We start from the raw sequence: 26523 nt of genomic DNA, 5'->3' as shown, positions 1-26523 counted from the left end.
TCCATTTAAAAAGCTTTTTATTGTTTTATTTTTCACCAAGCTGGATAAAGCGATTAAGTATCATTTACCAGAACTGAAACATACCTTCTTGCAAACCCGCTTACCTAGAGACTGTGCAGAAATAGGTTGCAGATATGATGATACATTCATACACACATCAGAAGTCAGTATATGTGCAGAGGAGAAAGATCAAAGCAATACAAGGAAATCACTCTGGATGTTAATTGATTGCCTGTTGCACTCTGAAGTAGTACTGGGAAGATTTCCCGTGCATTAAAAAGGAAAGCAATGACTATGTCACTTTCTACATTATTTTGTAAAATACATGCAGAGTAAATAAAAGCATTAGAATATTCTTGGTCAATATGCTGGGGCTGTTTAAGAGAAAAAACCTCCCTTTATTAAACATATTTATTCCTTAACAAAATTCCTTAACAAAATCATTCTTAATAACTATAATATTTGAGGCCACCTATCACTTTGGCTCTTACATTCTTTTGAGTGAGAGAGAGAGAGAATGAATCACACAGAAAGCAAGTACCAGGGGCTGGGGGGATTTGTGCATGGAAATTCTTCCTTACATCATGGAATACCTCTGAAAAAAGAGGACAAATGTGCTCCAGAAAGAAAAATATAAACTACTCAGTGTTTTATTACTAGATTAAAAGGAAACGGTTGAGTGCTACTGAAAATAAAAAGTATGTTAAACTCTTCCTGTTACTTTAATTTGCAATCAGCGGATAAGGCCAGGACTCCTGGACATGAATATTTGAAAGATGTAGTTCATATAGAATATTTTGCAAACTGACCCCCTCTGGAGCTGTGATTGACAAAGAGATTCAGCCAATCATCTCCTTCCCCACACTTGCTATACTCCCAACCTGCTCCAAATTCACTTTGTTCCGTTTACACAGAACAGCATTTACTCCATTATACTGATTGCATACAATGAATTTAGAAGTTGTTACTTCTGGTTCCTGGTGATACATACGTATGTACGTACGTGTGAGTGAATGTGCCCACTGCACGCACATTTCCACATGGCTAGGGCGTTGGTATATTGTTAATAGCTTATATGAGACTCATTGCCACATGGAAGGATTTGAAGCGTCTAACAGCACGGTGTTTTTCAGAGAATCTTACTTAATAATAATAGAGGCAGAGTGGGTCAGGTAATATCTTTTATTTGACCAACATCTCTTGGTGGAAGGGACAAGCTTTTGAGCTTCCTAGAGCTTTTCTTCAGATCTGGAGAAGGTATCCAGAGTGCTCTGTGAAGCTTGAAAGGTTGTCCTGTTCACCAACAGAAATTGGGCCAATGAAAGATATTACCTCACCCACCTTGTCTCTCTCCTATCCTGGGATCAACGCATCTCCTATCCTGGGATTCACTACACTGGACCAGATGCTTTCCTGGCATCATGCCCCTGCACGTCCAACCATCAAAAGGACACTCTTCAAAATGAAAACACTGCAAAGAGACAAACACACATTTGGAATAGAGGTAGTGCTCTGATCTGTGTAACATAAATGCTGGCCTAATGCCTTGGCATTGAGGAGTTTAAGAGTCCCTGCATTAAGGATGATGTACTTTGTCATCAGGATTCAGGATTTCCAGAACACGGTGTTGGAAAGGAAGTTAAGCTAATAAACCCAGCTCTGTTTACTATAAAGCACTGAGATCTATAGTCCCACCTTTACAAGGCGATTAATAAGTGTACAAATGGGAGTAATTCCCAGACTTGGCAAGATTTAAAAAAGTAAATAGTGAGTTTGGATACCTCCGCATTGGAGGGCCCAACTTGAGACATTTGAAAGGGCCCTGAATACCCACCCTCTGAAAATCAGGCCCCTGTGGGTGTGTCAAGATGATCCCCCAAAACCCAGCCCTCTCACTAGTCACTCATGACCAGGGCCCTATGAAATTCACAGTCCATTTTGGTCAATTTCACAGTCATAAGAATTTTAAAATAGTAAATTTCATGATTTTTAGATATTTAAATCTGAAATGTCACGGTGTTGTATCTGTAGGGGTCCTGACCCGAAATGGGAGGGGGGGGGGTCACAAGGTTACTGTAGGGGGGGACTCGGTATTGCTACCCTCACTTCTGAACTGCTACTGAGGGTGGCACTGTCTTCAGAGCTGGGTGGCCAAAGAACAGCGGCAGCTGGCTGGGAGCCCAGCTCTGAAGCCAGCGCCCCTGCCAGCCGCAGTGGAGAATTGAGGGTGGCCGGGCGCCACTCTCCAGCTGCCCAGCTCTGAAGGCAGCCCAGAAGCAAGGGTGGTAATACCGTGACCCCACCCCCGCCACCAGTAACCTTGCAACCCCCCACAAACCCCCCAGTTTGGGAAACGCTGGTCTCCCCCATACAATCTGTATAGTATAGGGTAAAAGTACAAAAAAGACCAGATTTCACATGGGAGACCAGATTTCGTGGTCCACGACGCCTTTTTCACGGCTGTGAATTTGGTAGGGTCCTGCTAATGACCTTTGAAAACCTTGACCATGGTGCGCAGCACAGCAAGATAAAGATACGATCCTTAGGTAATGAAGACAATTGATTTGGGAGAGGGAAAATGCAGGGGGAGTAAGGGGGAGATCTCTGAAAATTTCCATTTTTAAAGCACAACATCGTAAATAGTGCAGTGGCCATCGTTCAAAAGTCAGCCTTTGCCAAGTATCACAATACAGTGATATAAGAGGAATTTGAATGGAACCCCTCTATGTGGAACCACAAGAAATATACATTTAAAGAATTTATACCTCACTTTTTCCGAAGGGTGTCTGCACTACCAGTGTTCTGGACAGGGATAGAGCAGAACCCAAGATGGAAGTGAACAAGCCCTTTGGAAACATAAAACACAGGGTCTGATTCCCCACTGTGCCCCATGATGGCTGCTGGAAGGGCCAGTTGGGGCTCTTGGCAGGAAATATAAATTGGAGCAGCTTCAGGCCATCATAATTAGTGCCAGGGACTGGAGCGGCATCCAGGCAGCCTCAGGAAGGCAGGAGTGCAAAAAGATGGTGTCAAGCCGGCTTCGTTCCAATCCAGTTGCACCAAGCGCTCCTCAGCAGCAGCTCAGGACCAGCGCCACCATCTCAAAATAATGGGGCTTTTGGGCGGTAATTCCCCTCATGGCCTGCTCTGCAGTCCTTGCTCTGGCAAAACTCCCAAACAGATGATGCATAAATGCAGCTTGTCACCATAGCTCGGCCACACAGTTAAATAAACAGATGCAATCTCCTCTGGTAACATCCCAGTGCTTTCCAGTTCATTAATGCTTATGGTCTAGAATGATGCGGGGAGGGATAGCTCAGTAGTTTGTGCGTTGGCCTGCTAAACCCAGGGTTGTGAGTTCAATCCTTGAGGGGGCCATTTAGGGATCTGGAGCAAAAATTGGGGATTGGCCCTGGTTTGAGTAGGGGCTTGGACTAGATGACCTCCTGAGGTCCCTTCCAACCCTGATACTCTATGATGCGGCCTTCCTGCTACACTCAGAGGACTCCCAGTGAAGTTCTGTTCAGAAGTGTAACTTGGTGAATGCAAGATTGATTGCATAGCCCAGGGGATAGGGCAGTAGACTTGGATTCAGGAGACCTGGATGCTATTCCCCCCAACCTGCTGTGTGACCCTGGGGAAGTCTGTTCAGATCTTTGTGCCTTTTTAATTTCTCATTTCTTGTCTATTTCAATTGTAAGCCATTTGCAACATGGATTGTGTATGGGTGCTGCCCAGCACAATGTGGCCCTGATCTCAGATGAGGCCTCTAGATACCAGTATAATGCAAAAACAATAACCTGAGCCTATCTTTGATGCTTTTAAAAATCCAATTTACTCAGATAAGTAACAATGGCTCCAGTATCATTAATTCTAAAAGTTAAAAGACAAAATGAAGATCTTTTACTGACTGTACCACAGAGAAAGTTTAGGGAATAAACAAATAATTTTTTAAAAAATTGATCATTAAACGATCAAATGTTGTTCTCTACTTCAAAAAAAAATTAGATTCTGAAATATTTAGTCCCATCTCACATTTTACAAAGATGAATATTGCTTTTATTTCAGAGCAAACACTGATTATAAATCAGAACAGAGCCACCAAATTATCGAACTTAAGAACAGTTTAAAAAAAAGACATTGTTAAACAGGATCAAGACAGACTTTCCTTCACAAAAGCATTAGGTGTTATTTTTTTCAGTTCATAGGGTAGCGTCTTCTCACCCAATCCCTAGAAAAAGCTTTGTGGTACACAGGGTGCATTATGGGTATCCTGTGAAGTATCAGGTATCAGATTGATAGGCCAAATGCAGGATAACAAGCTGTCTGATTCTATGCCTGTCTGAGCTTGTCTGGCATCTGCTGCCCTTCGGTGCTCTATTTGCTTTTCAAATGCAGATAATACAAATGTTTGCAAAACATGGAAAGCTCATCTTCACTGCTAGCAGATCAGGAATAGGATAAATGCTTTCCTTGGATAATATAGATTCACATGTTAGGACAGCAGGGCACCATTTAATTCAAATTATGGCTATTAATACCATGAAAAAAATTTTGGGGCGTGGGAGGGAATCTATACTAGTACTAAAAAAAAAATCTTATTTGCACTAATCACTTCTTAAAGCAAAGAAGTAGGATTTTTCCTCACTGTATACTATTTTATCAGATAATACTTGTGAATTAGTTTCTCCTTGTAGAGAGAGTTCTGGAACACAATAATGAAATGCAATTGTTCTGTCCGAATAGAGTTCAGAAGGGAATTAACGAAATTTTAGCCAAATTCTGCTATAAGCAGTCACATTTAGCTTCGTGCCTAGTGCCCCTTTGTGCATTTGGAAATCTCTCCCCTAATACTTTTAATAGTGATGCCCTCTCCCAATGCCTGATCCTGGAAATTGCTGAGCAATATCAAGTCCCAAGGGAGCTGCTGAAGTTCAGGATCTCTGAAGATTAGGCCACATATTTAGGTGCCAACTGTGGATTTAAAAGCCTGACTTTATGCATCTGGGTTTGGAAATTTTTGTCATTAAAATTGACACGTCCAAGACTAAATTCTTCACAGCCCTGCCGCTTGGGCTGCCATTTATACCTGGGCAGAAGTATACTACTAACCAACAAATGCTACTAATCTGTCAGCATTTTGCACTGACTTTGCAGAGGTGCACATGACTGCACAAAGGTGCAAGGCAGACGTGAGAGCCGAAATAAATAATCTCTTTAAAAGGAAAACTAACTATACTATGTAAATATAGCTTTTGCTTTTCTGTCAGTAATGTCCAGTTATTTGCTGGAATGCCTTTGTGATGCTACAGTGCACCGCACATACAGTCTCCTACCTGCCAGTCTCCTACATGAAGATCAACCTCAGAGAACTGACAAAACATTGTTTCAGGATATTCCCTTTACCAGAGTCAGTCAAATAAAGGAAAATGATGTAAACCAAGAAGAGGTAAAGTGTTCAGAGAAATGTATGTTTTCTTTCAGACATCAGCACCAACAATATCAGAAATATACATCAAGCTACATTGTACAGTTCTCTGAAAGAAATACAGCTTAACCAAAGTTCCTAACCCCACAGCTTTCACACCACATTTACTAGGACACAGTCTGATCATATATATGCATGAGCATCGTCAATTCGCCCTGCCGTCAAAGGGGAGTGGAGGGTACTCAGACCCTACAGGATCAGGTCCTTAGTAAGGAAACAAACAGAAGGAGGAAAATAAGCGACACAGCCTGCACAAGGGTCTAGTCGGTAGCTTATGGTGGATATTTCCCTTGCTAATGCTGCTCTGTCTTTCCCGGTCCAGTGAATGACTTTCTTAAAACTAAACTAACATTTAATGCTGTGCACACACATTTAAAAGACAGAAGTAAAACTATATTTTAGAACTCATGGGTAATAAATAGATACTAGAAATCGAGTTCTTGCTAGAAGTATACGAGCAACGTGTGCATGAAGCGTCCAAAAAATAAAGCCTGATTTTATTTCTATATATCTGTATTCACATAACTATGGGTCTTGAGCTATGATTTAAAGGTGTAAAACAATCTTGGTATACAAATGATTGCTTGATGTGTCCCCAGATTCCATAATGATGTCACAGCTTCGTGATACATTGGAAGATGACAGCCTGGTCATTTGTACTAGAACAATGAGCCACGCATGGTAAAACTCCTACTTCCTAAAATAGGTGCAAGGTCTTCTATAACACATCTTCTTGTGACTTAAGGGCTCGATACACCTCCCATTTCAGTCAATAGGGGTCTTCCCATTGACTTGAATGGCACTGGATTGAACCCTAAGAGTGTAGACCAAGATTTTACAAAAGTGACTAGTGATTTTGAGAGCCTCAGTGTTTGGGTGCCAAACTTGTGACATTGTAAAGAGATCTGACTTTCAGACAATGCTGAAATCAGGTCCCTTTAGGGTGTCTCAAAAGCAGGGCACCCAAAATCACTAGTTGGCCTTTTTGAAATATTTGGACTTAACTTTTATAAATTAATGATTCAAAAAGCTGTCCCTCGAGGATGCTGTAACCATGTTTGTTTGTTTGTTTGGTAAATCCAGGAATTACCTCTAGTAGTATCTACAGATCCAGTGTAAATTATTGTATATTGGAAAAATATCTATATTCATTATATACCACCCAGATGGGAAAAATCTAATAATGGTTCACAAGAAAATAACCTTTGTATGATAACTATGAAAGAAAACATAGGCACTTCTGCTTCAAGAGTTACCAGTCTTTGATAATAGCTCCCTTAATCCAAGCCATACTTGTTAAGGAGAAAAATCCATGATAGCACAGGTCATCCATTGCGTAGGAAATATAGTTCTTAAAAACATGTGTGTACATGAATCTGGTTTCATAAAATTGCCCCAATGGAATGGAAAGCAATGGACAATGGAAAGCAGGTGACAACCACTACAGAGAGCTTCCATAACCCAAGTTCATGCTTTCCAAACATTGTAACAGAAGAAAGCTGCAGGATCTTCCATCAAGTGATGCTGCTTGCTTTTCAAAAGTAGATTATCCATCAAGCAAACAGAAAAGTGTCAAGTGCAATTTTTCCCCAGGAAACATTTAATTTCTCACTCTTTCCACTTTTTAAATTATTATTTAATAGCAACTTACTTTCTTCACAATGTATTAAAGCTACTGACCTACTGGGAATTTTATGTCTGGACCAGTTTAATGTGGTAGTTGTTGAGAAAAACCTGTGCTAAAAGGCACTGTAATTAACTGATTTCCTCACTCCTGTAGCATTCTTGTATATGCAGCAATATATTGTCTCAATAATAGAATATAATTAACACACATTTGGAAAAGAGCTCAATTTTTCTCAGTAGCAGCTGCTTCGATAAGGATCAAAGCGAGTCATCAGCAGGCCATCATCTTTCTGCTTGTCTATAGAGGTCTGGCTACTGAAATAAGCTCCTTTAGTTCAATGCCCCCTTCGTGTACAACTGACTGAACACATGGATGGTGTTAGAACATGGATGTCAGACTTGTTGATAGGAGTTAAGAGAGCCAAACTTTCTGGAAGCCTGAGTGAATGAAACAAAAGTGAAGTTTTCACAGTGGTCAAGTTTGACTTTTTTAGCCAGCTTTGGGACGACTCCCCTCAGGGAGCGGAGACCCATTCTTTGTTCCTCGTACCACACATTTCCCATGCCGCTAATCTCCTTCCGTGCAGTCAGATAGAAAGGAGACTTTGCTTCCATCTGGGTTGGGGGCCGGTGGATGTACATGTACTTATAAAGGAGGCAGTAGGGACACAGCTTGTGACCTTTGGAGTGCTCATGGTATATCTGGCCATAACACACTTTGTTAGAGCTCACCCTGTGTTCTCGTTTCACGCTGTCCGTTCGGGCAAAAAAGGGCCTGTTTTGTGAATCTTTGAGTAATTCAATGTCCCCGTACATTAAGTCTGCATGCTCCTGCAAAGTCCTCATGTTGAGGTACTGGCTGTTATATTTCACCACTGTGGACAGTAGGGCTACCGGACTCTCGTCACCCAAGCATCCTGTTTTCCACATCTCTTCTTCATCAGACAGGGAAAAATAGACAATGTTTCGAGAGCGAGCACCAGACATCCCAGCCTTGCTGAGCACCCGGAGTTTCTCCTTCAACTTTTTGGTGGAGGATGTGAAGGTGCTGCTGGTGATGGAAAATCCCACCCCAGCGTTCTTCAGAATCCGGTCCAGGCCTCGGCGGATAGCATGCAAGGACGTGGCTAGGAAGTCCGAACCATCCGTTTTCTTCACCGTAATGTAGAAGTCCTCAAGGAGTTCATTCAGCTTTGAGGCTGGAATCTGGAACAAGAGAAATGCAAATGTCAGCGTTACTACATGCAGGGATAAAATTCTTTATTAGTGACAAGCCTGCACTGACAAGTTTGGATTTAGGTCCAAATTTTCCCAAACTGCAGTGATGTTCACATCTAGGGCTTAGGTCTGTCCCATGACAGATACTGAGCAGCAGTGAACTTCGGTTTCAAATTTCTCCAAAATGTAGCACTTTTCAGATCCAGGGCTGTGGCTTGGGTCCATTTCTATTCTACCGCTGTCATAGGTCAGCCTGCTTGTGGATGGTGAAAGATGCTACTAAGTGGGAAGACCCAAGTTCCAGATCTTCACGCTCTGCACAGAGGAAAGGTGCAAGATGCAACATGCTCCCGTCTTCCCAAAAAGCCTTGCAGGTTTGGAAGAAGGGTGCATATTTGTGTAACTACAAAGAGAATGCAATGTATATGGCTGCTGTACTGACAGGAATGGGAAATATAGCTGTATGGAGAAAAAAAGGCAGCCTGGAATAAAAGGGTTGAGCACTCCTCTGCTAGGACACTGCTTTGCAGAGACGAGGACCGCACTGGTATTAGGGGACCAGGATTAATGAAAGGTGAGAGAGATGACACATTCTGATGCTTAGGGTGGGGCCCTGTCCACCACAACACTAACCCCCACATTTTAAGAAATGGAGGGTGAAATCCTGGCCCCACTGAAGTCAATGGGAGTTTTGCCGTTGACTTCACTGGAATCAGGATTTCACCTAGTATGAATATAGTCTGATGCATGGAGTACAGTGCATGCCTTATATTCTGTACTTTTCCCTTTTAAGCTCTAGCCAGGGAAACTTTCCGTTCCTCCTTTTCACTGAGATATTCTTACAGCCTCTATAAATCTCATAATTAAAGGAAAGCATTAAGCTGGTTATAATGAGATGCTTGCGATAACAGGAGGGATGGAGGACAATATCGCCTTTGATTCCTAGAGTCTGAGAATTAAAAAGCATTCAGGGACCCTTTGTCTGTAATCACAAGCACTTATCTGGGCCATTTGTATGTCATACTTGCCCTGCAAACAGACTTTGTTAACCTGCATAGGTTTATTTTGGCGCTCTCTTTTCTGCTTCTGGATTACAAACACATCTGTAAATTATGCAAACAGATGCAAGTCCAAGTGGCAACAGCCTTCTTAAAATGGACACCTTCAAAACTGAAAACAAAAATATTTCCTGACATTACAGGTCGTCGTGGGACAAGCAGTCCTTGGTGTTCTAATGTTGTATCACATCCTTGGGACTCGACCGACATTCCTTAGATGCCCAGCATGCACTGTTGTTAATCTCACTAACACAAGAAACCCTTCCCTTAACCAGCAGGCTTCCTGATGCACACAGCGTCTAGGATCTCTATTGCATCAGTTGTAAGGATGTCTCGACTCTGCACCCTTGTGTGCTGAGTGCTGGTATCTAACGTCCCTGTTACTGCTTTGGTCATAGAGTAGATTTTTATCACTGTTGCAGGGTTATTTTTATTTTTTTTCCTATATTACTTCAGACAAGACAAATTCTTAGGCTCCACTGTAGCAGAGTACATGCTTAACTTGAAACATCTAAGCTTATGCTCAAATAAATGGTTAGTCTCTAAGGTGCCACAAGTACTCCTTTTCTTTTTAAGTAGAACTACAGACTTAAAGTTAAGCACATGCTTAAGTGCTTGCTGGACTGGGGCTTTAGTACCTGACCCCTAGAGAGAAATAAGGCCCCTTAGATAAAAAGTGTGTTCTTTGGGCAAGGACATGAATATCCTGCCATTTCTGGGCTGCCAGCGCAGGGGCCGTGGTTGGGCAAAATGTGGGTGTGGCCAGAACTCCCCTGTACCTAGGCTGTCCCTGGCTGATGGAACAGCCCCACGGGGCAGGAGGCAAGAAGGTGCAAATTAGAGAAGACTACAGACTTATTCTGGGGACTGGGTTGGTCCCTGGCTAATATTGGGATCAATGGGAGCATAAAGAAGGTTTAAATCCTCACCTTTACCCAGCCGTGTCTCTCCCATTCGTGGGTCAGCTTGACTTGACCAGAGGAGCGGTCTCAGTGATTTAACAGTGCTTACCTTAGTGATGTCCAGGTAGTCTTTAAGTCCTTTTGTCATGCACCAGTATCTCCACACATTCAGAGCATACAGAGTAGCCTTTGTAGTGTTTGGGCTTACAGCACTGATACACAGATACTTTAGGTCATCGTCGAAATTAAAGACAGGAAATTTGTTGAGCTTAGTCGAGTATGCTAGAAAACAAACAAAGGCAGGGATCAAAACAACGTAACTTTGCTGGACTCTTTAGTTAATCAGGTTTGGAGCAACTTGGAATTGTTTACATGGGCCCGAGTAGAAATATTGAGAAATGAAGTCACGAAAACGGCGAAAGTCCCATGAAGCTATTCAAGCACTTTTATTGGAACTCTAGAATGTGGAATAGTGTTTCCAATATGGGATCAATACGGGGTCATCTTGAGGTTGCCCCAGAATTAAATTTGTTTTGCTATATATAGTAAATGATACAGATGGGGCGATGCAGAACCTTTTGCCGCGGGGGGTGGGGGGACAGGTGCAATGAGGGGAAAAAACAGTGGGAAGAAACATCAAGGATTTGCCTTAATGAACTATCTTAGCTGTTAAAAAGAAATGCTCCATTGCACATTGGTCCTGATTCTCCACTGCCTGGCATACTGGGCAGTCAGGCATACCTGTGCAAACTGGGTGTGAAACGCTACTCAGCCGGAATTCTCCACTCTCTCCCACCATGGGGCTTTCTACCCCCATTGCACTCAGTGCAAACAGTGCCGGATCAGGCCCAGAGACGTAGTGGAGCCAACAGAGGCAGCTGTCAGAGATGGCGTCAGCTGATGTGAGGCTAGGATTACAGGGAAGACACTCGGAGCTCGTTTCTTAAATTCTCCTCAGCAGCACAGACGGGAACTGAATGGAGCGGATTGATGAAGGACCCTATTGTCGGTATTTAAGCCTTTACTATCTCTTATGAAAAGAGTAATACGTTTTTATGATACCACTATCATTTTATTACATCCACTATATTTAAGTGTACTTTTTATGGGCCCGAAGCCAGTTTATGTGGAGCCAAGGCCAACTTAAGCCCCAACGGGCTGCTAAAGTCACCTGTGCACCCAGTTGGCTGCTCGGCAGGTTTGCCAGCCGGGGTGGCAGATGAAGGGGAGGGGAGCCACATCCCAGAATTGTGAGAACTCGTGGAAAGGGGCTCCCCTCAGAAGCAGCCCGATATACCTCCCCAGCTCCCCTGGCCCCAACACTGCCGCCACAGAGGGTTCAGAAGTTACTGCAGCTCTAGGGTTCTGGTAATCACTGCACATCCCCAGCAGGGAAGGGGGGAGAAGGTTCCCAGCCTCTTTAAATGACAATGAGATTGTCATATGGACGAGAGGGGGTGTCGCTAAGGGGCTTTCCCCTCCAGTTCTCATGGGGCAGCTTGAGAGCCCGCGTCTCTGCTTCCACAATGCCCCATGCATTTTCTCCCCAGCTATAAGTCAGCCAGGAAGGATCCTGGCTCTAAAGGGATGCTGGATGCCCAGGGCCTCCCCGCCATCATTTCCCAGTGCCTGATGACTGTACATGGCAACTGTGCTGTGAGTCCGCTCCTGGGAATGGAGTGTAGTTGGGGTGGGGGCCATGTAAGCTTTATGCAGGGAGGTAGAAGTGTGGTGCCCCCTCCAACCCACAGGCTCCATCTAAGCATCTGGCTTGCACACTGTTGGGACCAAGGCTAGGCCTTAGAACACTCTTCATGCCCTTGGCATGGGATTTTCAAAAGCATCCAGTGCTGGCCGACCCCCGCTCCCATTCAAGTCAAAGGTTTGCCCCAGTCGTTAGGCAATGCAAAATATGCAGTGTCTGTAGCTGCTTCGGGAATGTCTGCACTCCAATAAAAGACCCGTTCCAGCGCATCTCAGTGCCTGGATCGACTCGCGCTCACAGGGTTAAAAAGAGCTGTGTTGAGACCCTCCCCGTCAGGGGGTTTCATGCCAGGCCTCCAGCATGAGCCCGGATGTCTACACTGCTATTTTTAGCCCTGACACCCACGTTAATTGACCAGTTGGGCTCTGAGACTCACCGCCGCAGGTCTTTTATTGCAAGGTAGACGTACCCTTAGAAAGATCTCAAAAATTGACGACCCAGCCTCAAACCCTTTATACAAGCAGTTAGCGTTTGGAGGGTTTTTATGGGTAAGAATATTGTGACTTTTACTCTTGCACAAGATATGACGGAACCACCCGGGAACGAATAACAGTGTTTACTGACTATAAACAAGGCCTACCTACATATACGTGCTGTTGCTCAGCTTGGTTTCTAGCAGCTTCTAGAACACAGAGAGCATGGTCAGTGCCCCTAGAGGACTTACAAACTATTTAAAGGGATGCTATCCTCTTTCTATATACTACAGCTATTAAATAAACATACAAAGGACTTCTGAAAACAGCTGGCTATTCTCCTTTTGATCGGAAAGGCAATTTTCAGGCAGCATAGGATTCACTATCAGCAAAAATGTTCACGTCAAACAATTCAGAAGGCATGAGGTTCCCATGTTCCTCTGTTTGCAATCAAATTTTTGCAAGGTTTGGCTGCCTAGTTACTTGCTCACTATTGCATGTGACATTCCTGCAGAAGAACATCTGGCAATAGCCAGGAGCATTGGCCGCCCTGGGTTACGATATCACAAGGTGAGGTGGGCTGGCCCTGGTAAGTAACTGGATAGGAGATAGCGAAAAAAATCCAGGCTACTGCAGGAAATGTTATGGGTGGCTAGCACTCTTCTCTTTGAAAGTCTGCCTGCAGTACTGAACTAAGCTGTGGCCACTGCCCATTGAGGAGACACCTGCTTGCCTTGTAAACCCTCGGCGTTCACACACTGAGGCCTTCCGAATGCGGCACAAGCATTGCCAGTACTGCTATGATTGGCTCATCTCCAAGCAAGGCTTGATACCGTCCACACTGGTTCGTTTCTAGCGGGTGCAGATCTAGGACTTGACGCCCCGGCATGTTGGCTCTGCTCTGCACTGCTCCCTACAGTCAGGAGATCCAGCTCCTCGAGCCTCCCCTCCCAGTGCAGGGGGATCACTGAGTAGCATCTAGAACCACAGCAGTAGCTCCTATGCCATCCCAGTGCTGGTGTGGAGAGCATGCCCGGGGCATCTCTCACACCCACTGCACTGTCAATGCAAATTAGAACACTTGTCAGAGCAGCCCCAGGCCCCTTTGTGGCCCCTCCCCTCAGCTGCATTGATCATGTCTCGGGTCAAGCACGGAAGGGAACTGCAGGCATCACAGATGCACTCTTCCAGTGAGTCCTCTTGGATGAGTCCCCCATTGCTTTAGCTCACCTTTCAGTGACTACAGTAGGCAAAGATCCCTCGGTACTTTGTGCCCCCTTCTTCTGGCAACCCTCAGGCAAGCCCTTTCCCTGTATTTGATGCCTTCTGCTTGCCTGAGGCAATTGCTGAGCACACTTAATCAACAGTATCCACTTCGTGCCAAATTTCTGTACAAGCCACCTGCCCCCCTCTGCTTTCCCAGAGCGCCATCTGTGAAGACATCCTCTGGCTGGACTTGACGACCCCTCAAGGTGCCTACCAGTCCTACATTTCTAGGATTCGGTCACACTGCCAGCTGGTCCAAGGGCTATCACTGGGAGCAGCAACCACTCAGTCCTTTGGAAAACCAGGCCCACTTCTTGTTATTAGCCTAAATATGAGATTTAGGGGGAAGAGTTTCAAAAGTGCCCAAGGGATTTAGGAGCACCACTGTCACTTAAAATCAGTGGGACTTGTGCTCCTAATAGCCGCAGGTGCTTTTAAAATTATCCACATAGGAGCCTAACTTTAGACGCACAGATTTGAAAATTGTGGACTACATTTTTGAGACACAGCATCACCGGTGCAGCTTCCTTGAGTCCCAGCAGAAGGCAGACGTCTCTGAGGTACAGGATATAATCTGACAGGTGGTTAAACACTGGGCCCAAACTTTTCCAAAGTTCCAGGATGTTCAAGACATCGAGGTTTGGTTCAGGCTCATCTCTAATATTTTATTATTATTTATTTGTATTGCGGTAGCAACTAAGAGCCCCAGTCAGCCCCCACTGTGCTAGGCGCTGAAAAAGCTCATAACAGAAAGACAGCTGTTTTGCAATACTTCGGACGAAACACTCAATATACTTGTAAGATGTTACTAATATCAAATAAAATCCTCATAACTTTTATTCTACACACAACTCCCCGCTCTCCCCCGGCTTTTTCTTTCGATTGAAGATCCCACATAACTCAGCTTACGTTGTTATTAAAGCTTGAGAACCGAACTAGCTGATTCACAAATTGATAGTTATCATCATCACCGTGGGTAGTTCAGGTATACACAGAAAAAGAGATTGTTTTTAACAAAACAAAACTGAAGTAATAAGATGGCACCGAGGAAGGCAGGTTGCCATCTGGATCAGTGTGTCAGATAAGCATGGGAACAGGAGCCACCGAATATTCAGTTATCTGGGGAACAGATCGTTTTTGTGGTAAATATATTCTACATTTGCATTCTAATCTCCTGTGTTGCAGGAGAAAGCAGTTTACTCCACTAATTCTAGCAATCAGTACTATCTAACACAGCAAGGCAGCACTGGAAAAGACACCACACTCAAACACGGACTTCATTTTAAGTACGTGAGCGTTCCATCCCTGTTCATCACGAGCCTATCCAAAGCCCATTAAAGTCAATGGAAAGATTTCCATTGATTTCCATGGCTTTGGAGCAAGCCCCAAGACACTTAAGCATGTTTTTAATTTTAAGCACATGCTTAAATCCCAATGAATCATTACAATTAAGCATGTGCTTAAGTGCTTTTTAGAACCGGGCCTAAATCAGAGATGCCCAAGGCTGCCAGGAGACAGTCATTTGCATTTTTCGTCTGTGTAGCGTGTGACAAATCCCCCTTGCTTTTATCATCCCAAAATCCCCTTAACTTCAGGTATTTATACACTTGCAAAAATATATCATGCCTAGTCATCAGTCTACAGAGAGTCAAGTTCTAACTGTTTAAAATGATGTATGAACGCATTGTAGCGCACATGAAGGATAGCTTTGTGCACCGACAGGAGTCACGACAGTATCTAGACACAACTCATTGTGTGGATGTCAGCTGTAAGTTAGACTTTTCGGGTTACATTTTCAGGTCGCTGAGGTGCTTGCCTAAGTTCCATTTTCAAAAGCACTGTGGAGCCTGAGGCAAGCGGCAGACTCATTTGAAAGTGGTCCCTTTTTGTTTGACTCTCTAAGGTGCTCCCGCAATGTCAATATTTTTTAAAGCATGTTGCAAAATCATAGCGAAAATGTACCCGGTGCAAAATCTGCTCATGAGCCTTCTGCAATTAAGATGATGATAAAAACAACTAGTGATATTATTTCCTCCCTGTCAAAAATATGTACATGCTCCAAGCCTGTCCAACAAGCGCTGTAGTGTGTTTACCGTATACCAGAACTTTAAGTGTCCCTATGCGTCCGATAGCTCTATACTCTCCGCACTATCCTTGAGGCAGGGGTTATATTTTTTGTGTTTAAGGTGAGCAAGGACATAGAAATTTGCAAGGAGGGTTAATGAGACACCATCAAAATTGAGAGGCTGAAAATGTGATTTATTTTAATATCTCAGCATCATTCCCACTTCCTAAAAATGTAGTTTTCCTCCAAAAGGAGACCTGCAAGATACTATGAGCCACTTATTGATCAGTGTGTTTGCTGCTCCCTGACATAAAAGGGAGCTCTGTGCACAGAGCAAGAGTGGTAGCTGATCCTGTAATCTGAAATTACTGTCCAGGGCAACCTTATCTGAACAAACAACGACACCCTTTCCATTATTCTCTCCTGGAGAACAGACATATGCAGCTCCCCAAACACAACCCAGCACTGAGAGATGCTTCCAAAAGTGCTCTTAGACGAGAGCTCCATGCTTCCTATATTCCAGAATCTCCTTCCAAATGCTAATGAGTAACACTGAATCTTCCTCAATACCATGTGTCTTATGAGTTGTTTTGAATGGAAAACAAAGCGAGAAGTCTAGGTCAAAACAAGTATTCTTAACGAACATGTAGCGCTGAGGTGAGTTACAATGCCCCATCTACAATTCTAACCTCGAGCTACCACTATTTGAGTCTTTGCTCATCTCACGAAGGGACTTTGGTGTGGTTTCTCCATAGGTTTTTGAGGCATAGCGACGGTCAGTTTCTGCTCCACATTTCAACTCCTACCTGCAGATTTTCCATTAGGTGCCTACCAGGATTTGGATCTACAAACAGAGAATGTTTACATAAAAAAGGAGGTAACTTCATAGCTCTCTCTCATTTTTTTTCAAAATATTCTCCCAAACTGCTGCAAGATGACTCACATTGCCAAAAGCTAGCGTCATAACACACAAAAATGCTGGTTTATTCTAAAGAGATATCTCACATGTCTTTCCAGGGACAGCTGCCAAGTTCCACTTGTTTTTGGAATAAATTATAAACTAATTTCAAACCCTAGCTCACTAATATGTGAACTCTTGTCTCTTAAATACATCTGCATAGGCATCGTGCCATAATATCCCTGAGCTACTTCTACATCAATTAACATGTCATTTGTAAACAATGTCTGGATTATGAAATTTCAATAAAAGCATGACAGTGATACGTGTTAGTTGCACAGCTGAAAGATAGAGCAAAGCTTACAAGATTAGTTTCTGGCCAATATTTCTTCCTCAAACATTTAAGGCCCGGTCCTGATCAGCATTTACACAGCTGCATGGCATGTCTAAGTCCCAGAAGGCCAAGTACACTGGCTGCAGTTCACGCTGATCTGTCCCAGGGATGGTCAGCCAAGTGCAGGGGGAGGAAGGAACCTGCACTCATTCCACTGTTTGCAGAAGCAGAGATGTTCTGAGTATGGAGATATGATACAAATTGTCCTGGTCCCTCTTTCTGCCTACTGCTGGAGTCACTGAAGAGGCTTTAAAGCTAACCAGCATTAAAACTAACTTCAAATCAGTTCTTCAATGCATCCCAAGATCACCAGACATTCAGAAGAGATTTCATGGGCTTGGACAAAGGAGCATCACAATGACCCCACAAACTGCCACTGCTCAGCGACATGGTTCCCCATTTAGCAGAGTTTGTCAATTTATGAAGATCCAAAGCTGAGACAAAAGGAGAAAACAACTCCTAGCTCTTCCCCTGCCCCCCGCTTAATCATCTCACATTTGCCTGCCCTATTCTCCCCAAGCAAACCTGGAACATGCTGCCTTTGCTTAGTTAACAGTTATCATTGGTTGTTTTATGTCTATCTTTTTGTCATGCCCCTATCGTAAGCACTTGAGATTGTCTGATAATCTCTTCCTTCAACACTGCTGTCATCATACAAGCAGCTGCTTTGGGGGCTTCTCTTACAGCTGCCAGATTTTTAATTTGGGATATTTTGCTTTATTGGCATCGTTAAAATAATAGTGTTTGTGACTCAGATTTGTCTTACATATTAATACCGTATTCTAGAACAGTGAAAGTTCAGGCTTGGGAAGAGACTGTCATCCCAGGTTCACAGCCTTGGATCTGAGTCTACTTCTATTGTAGGTTTAAGTCAAAACCTTTCCTTAAGTAATTTCTGTTGACTACCTAAAGAACTTTTAAAATTGCTCACACACATACACGCACGTGCACAGATTAGCCATTAGGAAAGCATGTCACCACACTGGCTAGTTGGACAAAACACAGACACTGCCTTGGGCTTGGAAAACCCCATTTCAATTGAAAATGTTGCTCTCTTGTGAGACGGGCAGTCCCAGTTATGGAAATTCTAAAAGCAAAATGGGACACTTAGAGCCAAAATATCCCCCCATCTTCACTGAATCCAACCTCGGGCCCCGATTCGGGAAAACGTCCTTATTCAGGAAGGGCACTTGAAGCCTGGGGTTCAATCCCATTGACGTCACTGTAACTAAAGCACATTTTTAAGCGTGTTCCTGAATAAGGATGGACTTAAGTACGTGCCTAATGCTTTCCTGAATCGAGGCCTGGGTGAAGTCAATGAATTTATACAAGGCTGGGCAGGAACTAGTTTTTCATGGGCTTGTTTGCTGAATGTTTTACTGGCTCACAAGAATTTCACAGCTGTGTTGATATCCATACCTGAAAGGCTTGTGAGTGGGTTGGGTTCTTTTCTATAATGTGCTTCAAATTTTAAAGTACATTGGTTTCATGTGATTAAAGAAAGTAGCCACCTTTGCAGAAAACAGTTTATTACATAAATGAGAATTGGTCACCATACCCCATTACAGACAAAATACTGTGAATAAAGCATGCACTTATCACAGACATCAATGACGTTATCGGTTGCTTAATTTTGAAATGCTCTTCTTAGTTCTAGAAGTTTAAGGCTGTACCAAAACAAATATTTAAAAACAATAAAGTCACACTACAATAGTAGCAAACATTGTACATACCATGAAATCAATCTGTTGTTCAGAAAAACTAGACTTTTAAAATGTACTCATGGGGGGAAATAAACAATGAGCTGAAATGCTAAAACATCAGACTCGCTTAGCAATTTGAAGATCAGTCAATGGCAAGACAAAAGTTAATGATCTACTCCAGTTAATAAGCAACTAAACTTGTTCTTTTTAAATACTTAAAATGATCTGAGAGGTGAGAAAAGGCAGGAACACAGCCACTGTATGAAATTCTTGTTTTCACTTTCTTCTCCTTACCTATTCAGTGTTTCCCTGTTTCTTTTGCAAAGTGTGTAACAGCAGCACTGTTCCAGGAGAGCTCTGAAATAAATTACCGGGAAGTAGATGTATGGCATAAAGTGTTTATTCCATCCCAGTTAAAATCTGAGGGTCAGACATATGAGAACAAAAGGTGACATCTGTCTTTGTGGAGAGGTAAATAGACCTTATAGAAAAGTAGACTATTTTAATCACACCTAATGTACATAAGGGCCAGATCCTCAGCTGGTGCAAAAAGCAGTAACTTCATTGATTTCAGTGGTTGACACCAGCCAAAGATCCAACACTTCATGCAGTTCTACTCTAAAAAGTTACTTGGTAGAAATGGCATTGTGGGGTTCCACACTTATTGCTCTTTGCTGAGTCCAAATCAAATGTGCAAAGATAACAAGTGGCAATCTTAGCCTAGGATCTGAGTCCCAAGATGGGTTCTTTATGACTCACCCACCACCAATAACAAAGATCAAGTGACCAAGATTATGTCTTCAGTTACCATTGTTCAGCCTCATTTCCCTCATATTTCCCACTCTGTTACACTGGTGCAACCTTATTTCCTCCACTGAGGGCATAATTTGAAGGCACTGGGGCTGAATGGATCTTAGTTAACAGTTTTGTTGATGATGCACAAATTAGAAAAGAATCCAAATAACTTTCCCAGAGATGTACTGGTTCTGAAATATTAAAATACATCGAAATCTTACCTTTTCCCCACTAAAATAAACAAATTAGACTCAGAATACACAGAGGGAGCAGATTTGCTGAGGAAGAGGATGCCATTTTTACACAGAACCCTATTTTAATACTAAAAATAGATTACTTTTCCATACGGAGATCTTTGTTTTAAAATAACTGGTTACATTTAGGACTGGGATTTTCAAAGGAGCCTAAGAGAATTAGGCATCTGAATTTCAGTGGAATTTGGATATATAACTCCCTTAGGCGCCTTTCAGAATCCCAGCCCAGAACATTAAAATATTTTCTAAAAGTACCTTTTCCTGTAATGTGGTTAAACTTATATAAGGTTTCCCCAGACACATCAGTGATTGTAAAAGAGGCGACCCCAAGGATGCATAATTCATAACTGAGTAAGTGAGTAGAAGGACTCAAGCAAGTGGAAAGCAGTATTCAGTCCACCACAGTATTAGCACAACCAAATGAGTAGCTTTCCCAGAGCTGGGCGCTCCATAAGCAGTGGTAGGAGACGAACAAGTACCAGCAGAGCCTTTTACACTCAGAGGGCAGCAGTCCATTCCTTGTCCCAGGTTTATGCTGGTAATTATGATCACCTTCCCAGATTGCAGTGCACTAACGAAATAACGTCAATCACTACGGCGATCTAGTTTGGCAAGAACACATCCAGCTTCCGCCATGAGCGACAAAGGCATGGGAGCCATGAAAAAACAGCTTTTGTACTGGAGGGACCCAGTGTAATTTTTGGCAAACTGGTGTGTTGGATAGAAAAATGCTGAATAAACGCTGTGCAGCCATTAACCCTCCGAAGCAGTGACTCTGATGCGTGACAGACTCAAGAGCAGGATACGGCAGTGACTGGCATAGGAGCACAGAGGAAGGGCGTGGTCCTCCACCGCTTCACACTTCGGGTAGCCATTTAACATCTGTACCGACTGGGTGTAAACTCTCCCAAATCAGAATTCTGCACTCATGCCAGTGGTGGCATTTTACATGCGTTTTGTTCATGTGTCAATGGCTACCAGACAGACAAAGCCGTGGAGAATCAACTTGCAGTTGGTCAAAGTTGACTTTAAAAGTAGCAAATGTTAAAAATGTAGTCATCTCAGCAACAAAGGAGCCAAACTGAAGACAATGAAGCTACACCAATTTACACCAGCTGAGAATCAGGCCCAAGATCTCTGGAAAGGGTTATGGCATTAGCCTTGGACATGGGGGACACAGATTCAATTCCCTTCTCCGCCACAGACTTCCTCTGTGATCTTGGGAAAATCACTTAGCCACTCTGAACTTCAGTTCCCCATCTGTAAAATGGGGATAATAGCACTGCCCTACCTCCCAGGGGTGTTGTAAGGAGTAATATATTAAAAAGCTTGTGAAGTGCTTTGAGGTCAACTGCTGAAAAGCACTATGTAGGAGGTTGGAACACACCAAAGAGTCATAACTAGACTTTATACATTTAAATGTGGATAATATTTTCAGAAGTGACTAGTGATTTTGCTTGCCTTGATTTTTGGGAGACATAGAGCCATGATTTTCAGAAAGTGCTGAGCACCCACCTTCAGAAAATCAGGTCTTTTAAGGGGTCACAAGTTGGACACCCGAAAAGTGATGCACCCAGTAGTCACTTTTGAAAATCTTGGCTTAGCAGTCTTTTTGGAGGAAGGTTGCAATTACAAGTGCTTTTAAGATTTTTTGAGGTCAAATTCATTCCTGGGGTATAGACTTGACTTTAATACAGTTAGTCAAGGGATGAATTTTAATCACTGATATTTTTCAAGTAACATTGCTTTTCTGGCAACTTGGTATTTTGGTTTCAAAAGTCTTCCCAAGTTTTTCAGTAGATCATCCTTCTCCATCCTAAACCCTTCCAGTAAACTCATGTTATTTGGTTTTCCACTTAAAAAAGGAATCTACAGATTTCACCCTGTTAAAACTCAGATCAAAATCAAGATGAATTCATCTACTTTGTTTTTTACATTCATATTTTCAGCTTCTTCAGTGAGAGGAGAAAAGTGGCTTTTTGAAAATGAAATGTCAGAATTATGATACAACGGGTCTGGCATGAAGATACCTGAAAAGAGGGAGGCCAAAACTATTGGGCTTGACTCTGATCTCACAGTAGTTTTACAGCAGCGTAATTCCATTGATTTCAATAGAGCTTGGAGGAGTTACTTCTCAGTTACACTGGGTGTAAGGGAGATCAGAATCAGGACCACTTGGAAAGCCAACACCGGAACGCATAATTCCTGTATCACTTCAGTTTCAGGTCAATACAGTTTTTAAGACTGTTCCATTAGGAATTTAAAAGGTTTTCCTAATGATTTGATTTAATACTAAAATCACCATTTCAGATATCAAACTCTTCTCCCGTTTTTCTGCAACACATGCAGACCAAACATTAAAAAAATAAAATAAAAAAATGCTGTCCAGCAACATGTCCCTTCTTACCAATCGCTCTGTGTCTTCACATGTATCTGATTTAGTAAATAATACATTAATAAACAAGAAAAAATCCATGACATTTTCCAGTCACTTTTAGAATTTTTTTTTTTTTAAAAGCTGGAGATGATTTTTTTTAGCCTGGTGTGTGGTCACTTGTGTGGAACAGGATATTGTAAATTTGGCACCTCCTGTCTACCACAACATATTGTTTCCTTCTACAGAAGGCACTAAATACTGGCTCACAACATTAAACAAACAGCAGAGTACACAGTTTATCATGTCATACATAAAACTATTAACTGGCACAGCCTCTTAGTACAGATTTTTCAGTTAACTACAATAAGTGGTTATAGCAGCAATACATAAGAACATAAGAACGGCCACACTGGGTCAGACCAAAGGTCCATCTAGCCCAGTATCCTGTCTTCTGACAGTGGCCAGTGCCAGGTGCCCCAGAGGGAATGAACAGAACAGGTAATCATCAAGTGATCCATCCCCCGTCACCCATTCCCAGCTTCTGGCAAACACAGGCTAGGGACACTTCAGAGCATGGTTTTGCATCCCTGCCCATCCTGGCTAATAGCCATTGATTGACATGGTTAACATTTCTACAGATATCACAAATGTACATATGTAAGAGAACCTACAAGACATGCAAAATCTCAACATCACTGAATCACCCAATGCATAGAAATCATCATCTTTTTTTGGCAAGACAGTAATCTTTTTTAACAAACACTGTTTATAAAACAAAAGAAAAATAACAAAATCTACCTTTTAAAAAATGCTGTTAAAAAGTTGAATTTTAACTATAATGAGGGCACAGTTAGAAAAAGTCAGTAAGATAAAGTTGGTTTTAGAGTAAGTTTTCATACTGAAAATGGATTGATCACTTAGGAAAATTGTTCAGTGAAAATTTTGTTATAGTGAAACAACATATGTCCCCGAAAATCATGCTTAACAGTGCTAAACCTGCTGTTTTGCAAAAAGGAAGAAAACACAAATTATTAACAGATTAAAGGGATTAAACATAGTAGGTAAAATAAATTAAAAGATTTATTTTTGCTGCTGTTGTCCTAGCACTGCTCACCATGAGACCAATGGATGTCATAGCAAAACACTTTTCAAAGGTCAAAGTTAAAGTGAGTAGATAATTAAAACAAATGGAAAATATTTTTTAATTCCCGTGTAAAACAAAACAGGACATTAAAAGGCTGGTCAAAGACCAAGATTATGTTTGCATTCTTTAGAAAAAAGACAAAGAGTTCTATTGTGTTTGCAAAACTCCCTCTCTTTCTCTGTGCCATTCAATTATCTTCATCAACATTTTACTTACATTCTTCTTGGTAATCCAATCTCTTTCTCTTTTACCTTGCCATGACCGGGTAGATTATGACAGCTCACGAACGCTACATTGCACGGGTATTGTTCACCAAGACAAGAAATAATATAGATACAAAGGTACTGATCCAGCAAAGCACCTAGGCATGTGCTTAGCTTTAAACATATGGGTCATCTCAGTGAAGTCAGTATCTATTCACATGCTTAAAGTACATGCATAGCAGCTTTGCTGGATCAGGGCATAAGGCACGTGCTTAAGTCCCACTGCTTATGTAAATTCCTTGTTGAATTGGGTCCTATCAGAAAGCCAGATTCTGCTCTAGTCTATAGTGGTGTAATGCCACTGAAGTTATCCCAGTAGCAGGGGCGGCTCTACCAATTTTGCCGCCCCAAGCAGTCGCCACCGAATTGCCGCCGCCCCCGGAAGAGCGGTGGAGCTGCCGCCAAATTGCGGCCGTGGGACACGGACTGCTGCCCCATTCTGAATGCCGCTCCAAGCACCTGCTTGGAAAGCTGGTGCCTGGAGCAGGCCCTGCCAGTAGGGTTCCATGACAGTAACTGAGAGCAGAATTAAGCCCCAAAACAGAAACATTATTATCTCACATGCTAAAGATCTGAATCTCTCTGCAGGACATTCCAGATTCTGTGTTAGTCTCTGTTGCTATTTTTATTACCAAATGTAGGGATTCTCAGATTTCAGCAGTGTAGATGGTGGAGACTGAATAAATGTCCTGAAATATCAAGAATAAGATAAAATGCCGTATTTATTTAATTTTTAAACCTACAGTAAAAGACAATATGGATTGTATTTCTAAAAGCCATAATGACTCTTTGTTCTATGTATGAGATTCACCCTCGTTTCAATGTGAGTTCTGTGCAAAGTCCTAGAGGACAAAGAGAATAGGTCCTTATCTTTGGAAGTGTAGGGCCCAAATCACACACTTGGGTGCCCAAGTGAGGTCAGCCAGTTCCACACCTAAGCTCTCAAACTAGCATGTCAGAAACCCAAAGACTAAATTTGGGCTTGTCAGTGCCCACTGAGAACCAAAAAGGAGAGCTGGTAGCCAGGCTTGACAATTATGTACTTTGTATTTCAGCTGAGTGTACACAGCACCCAATGTGCATGAGTGGCAGTAGAAAAGGTGACCTGTGGGACTGGCAGTTAAGTAACAAACTGAAAGGAAAAGTGCATGCTGTATGAGTTTGTCCCTGCCTGATATATGGTGTGTTTTACATAGCTGGAAGAAAAGAAGAAACAGGCAGTAGAAAACAACATACTGAGGAAGATGGCAGGCAAGCAGAAAGTAGACAGGATGCACATGGAAGAGATTGGGGGAAGATGAACTTGGGGCTCTCAATAGGGTGACCAGATAGCAAGTGTGAAATATCGGGATGGGGGTGGGGGGTATTAGGAGCCTATGTAAGAAAAAGCCCCAAATATAGGGACTGTCCCTATAAAATCAGGACATCCGGTCACCCTAGCTCTCAATGACAGATAGCTGGAGACCACATGTTTGAGGCGGACTGGAGAAGACTTGGAAAAGAACAACCAAGCAAAGAAAGCATGGGAGGAAGAGGACAGCAAGACAGGATATGACGGAAAGACTCTGGTCAAGAGAAGTTTGAAGAGAAAAGGACTGGAACTCCAAGACCTACGAATACATGCCAGAGACCTGAAGGAGTGCCGAACAACTGTGGACACCTCCATCCCTGTGTAATGGCAAAAAGAGTTCAGAAGTGAAATGAAGTGAGTGTGTACAGCACCAAATTTATTTCTGTAGTAGCTTATGTCACTTGGCAGTCTTATGCCCCCTACCTAGTGAAATCCCTCCTTTCTATTCTGCAGAGAACAGTTGGAGTTTGGCTAAAATTTATACATTTGGGACCAAGTTCTGCCCTCACTTAAACCCCATGCAACCCTCAAAGAGTTTAGTCAATCAAGCCTCTAAAACTCCTCCTCTAGTACATGGAAGCTGTGAGTATGGATAAAATGGGCAGGAAGCATGTTTATTTAGAAAGCATTTTCTTTCCTTCCTTCATCTCGTGCTATGAAATTGGCAAGAATCTCTATGGAATGATTTTATAATCTATTAAGATCTCATTTTTCAGCTAAAATATTCCCTAAAGTGAGCCTGATTCTTCCTGAGTAAAGAAGGCAGAATAAGTCCCAAAAATATATTATATAGGTCACAGGAAGAACAGATATTCAGAAAACAATTCTGAAATAAAATTAATGAACAAATGAGTAAGATTTTTTCTGTATATGCTCTAATACTTTCTGTATCTATATAAATGTACAGTATATATATTATGTATAGAGACGCAGTATAAGTCACACGCACATATATATATATACATATATATGAGTTACATTTAGGATCCAATCTTGCAAGTACTTTATGCACAAAATTCCCATTTTAGTCAGAGCTTGTAAGATTTGGACCTATGACTGGCACACAGGGAAAAAAATTAACTCATAAGAAAATTACTACCACAATCGTAACTCATTGGCTGCTCTCTCTTCTTTGCTATGAGCATATTTGTCTTCCTGAATGAAGTTATTCAAAATCGTATAGAAGCCCAGTATCGCTCCTTGTTTTCCCTTTTCTTCTAAACTTTGCTTTTATTTCTCGAGCCTTAAATCCTAGGAAACGATTTCTTTAACTGGTCTGTTCTCAAGCCTGATGTTCCTTAGGTGAGAAGTAAAAACATTAAATACTTTTAACCACAGATGGGGAATCCGATCAGCAGCAATGCAGAGCAAACTGGGGATTACCCCAGAGTGAAAGTCGCATAGTCATTTCACAGTCTAATTTGACCAGAAAGATTCTAGAAGCCATATATATACATTACACTATCCCGTAACCAAACACTAAGACAAGGGAAACTAGTAAAGCCTGTCAACATATTAAATAAAAACATCTAAACCCCTTCTA

The 26523-nt window shown here is 42.4% G+C and overlaps 1 protein-coding gene across 6 annotated transcripts in view; it reads right to left on the bottom strand.

Annotated features, from left to right (window-relative positions):
- KIAA1958 (KIAA1958 ortholog) overlaps positions 1 to 26523 on the bottom strand; it is a 118144-nt gene continuing 91621 nt past the window's right edge. For 4 of the 6 annotated variants that reach the window (XM_043546711.1, XM_043546710.1, XM_043546712.1 and 1 more), the window contains 2 exons: positions 10402 to 10574; positions 4042 to 8320 (listed from right to left, as the gene is read on the bottom strand). In XM_043546711.1, the coding sequence (XP_043402646.1) occupies positions 7508 to 8320; positions 10402 to 10574 (986 nt within the window). In that variant the 3' untranslated portion in view covers positions 4042 to 7507. Of the gene's footprint in view, positions 8321 to 10401; positions 10575 to 25185; positions 25195 to 26523 lie in introns of all 6 variants that reach the window. The other 2 variants (XM_007062312.4, XM_043546715.1) reach the window with 2 other exon arrangements.

Source organism: Chelonia mydas, chromosome 5 (genome assembly GCF_015237465.2).
Source record: "Chelonia mydas isolate rCheMyd1 chromosome 5, rCheMyd1.pri.v2, whole genome shotgun sequence".
Lineage (NCBI taxonomy): Eukaryota > Metazoa > Chordata > Testudines > Cheloniidae > Chelonia > Chelonia mydas.
The sequence above is the reverse complement of the archived record's forward strand: the minus strand, read 5'-3'. Positions and strand labels throughout refer to the sequence as shown.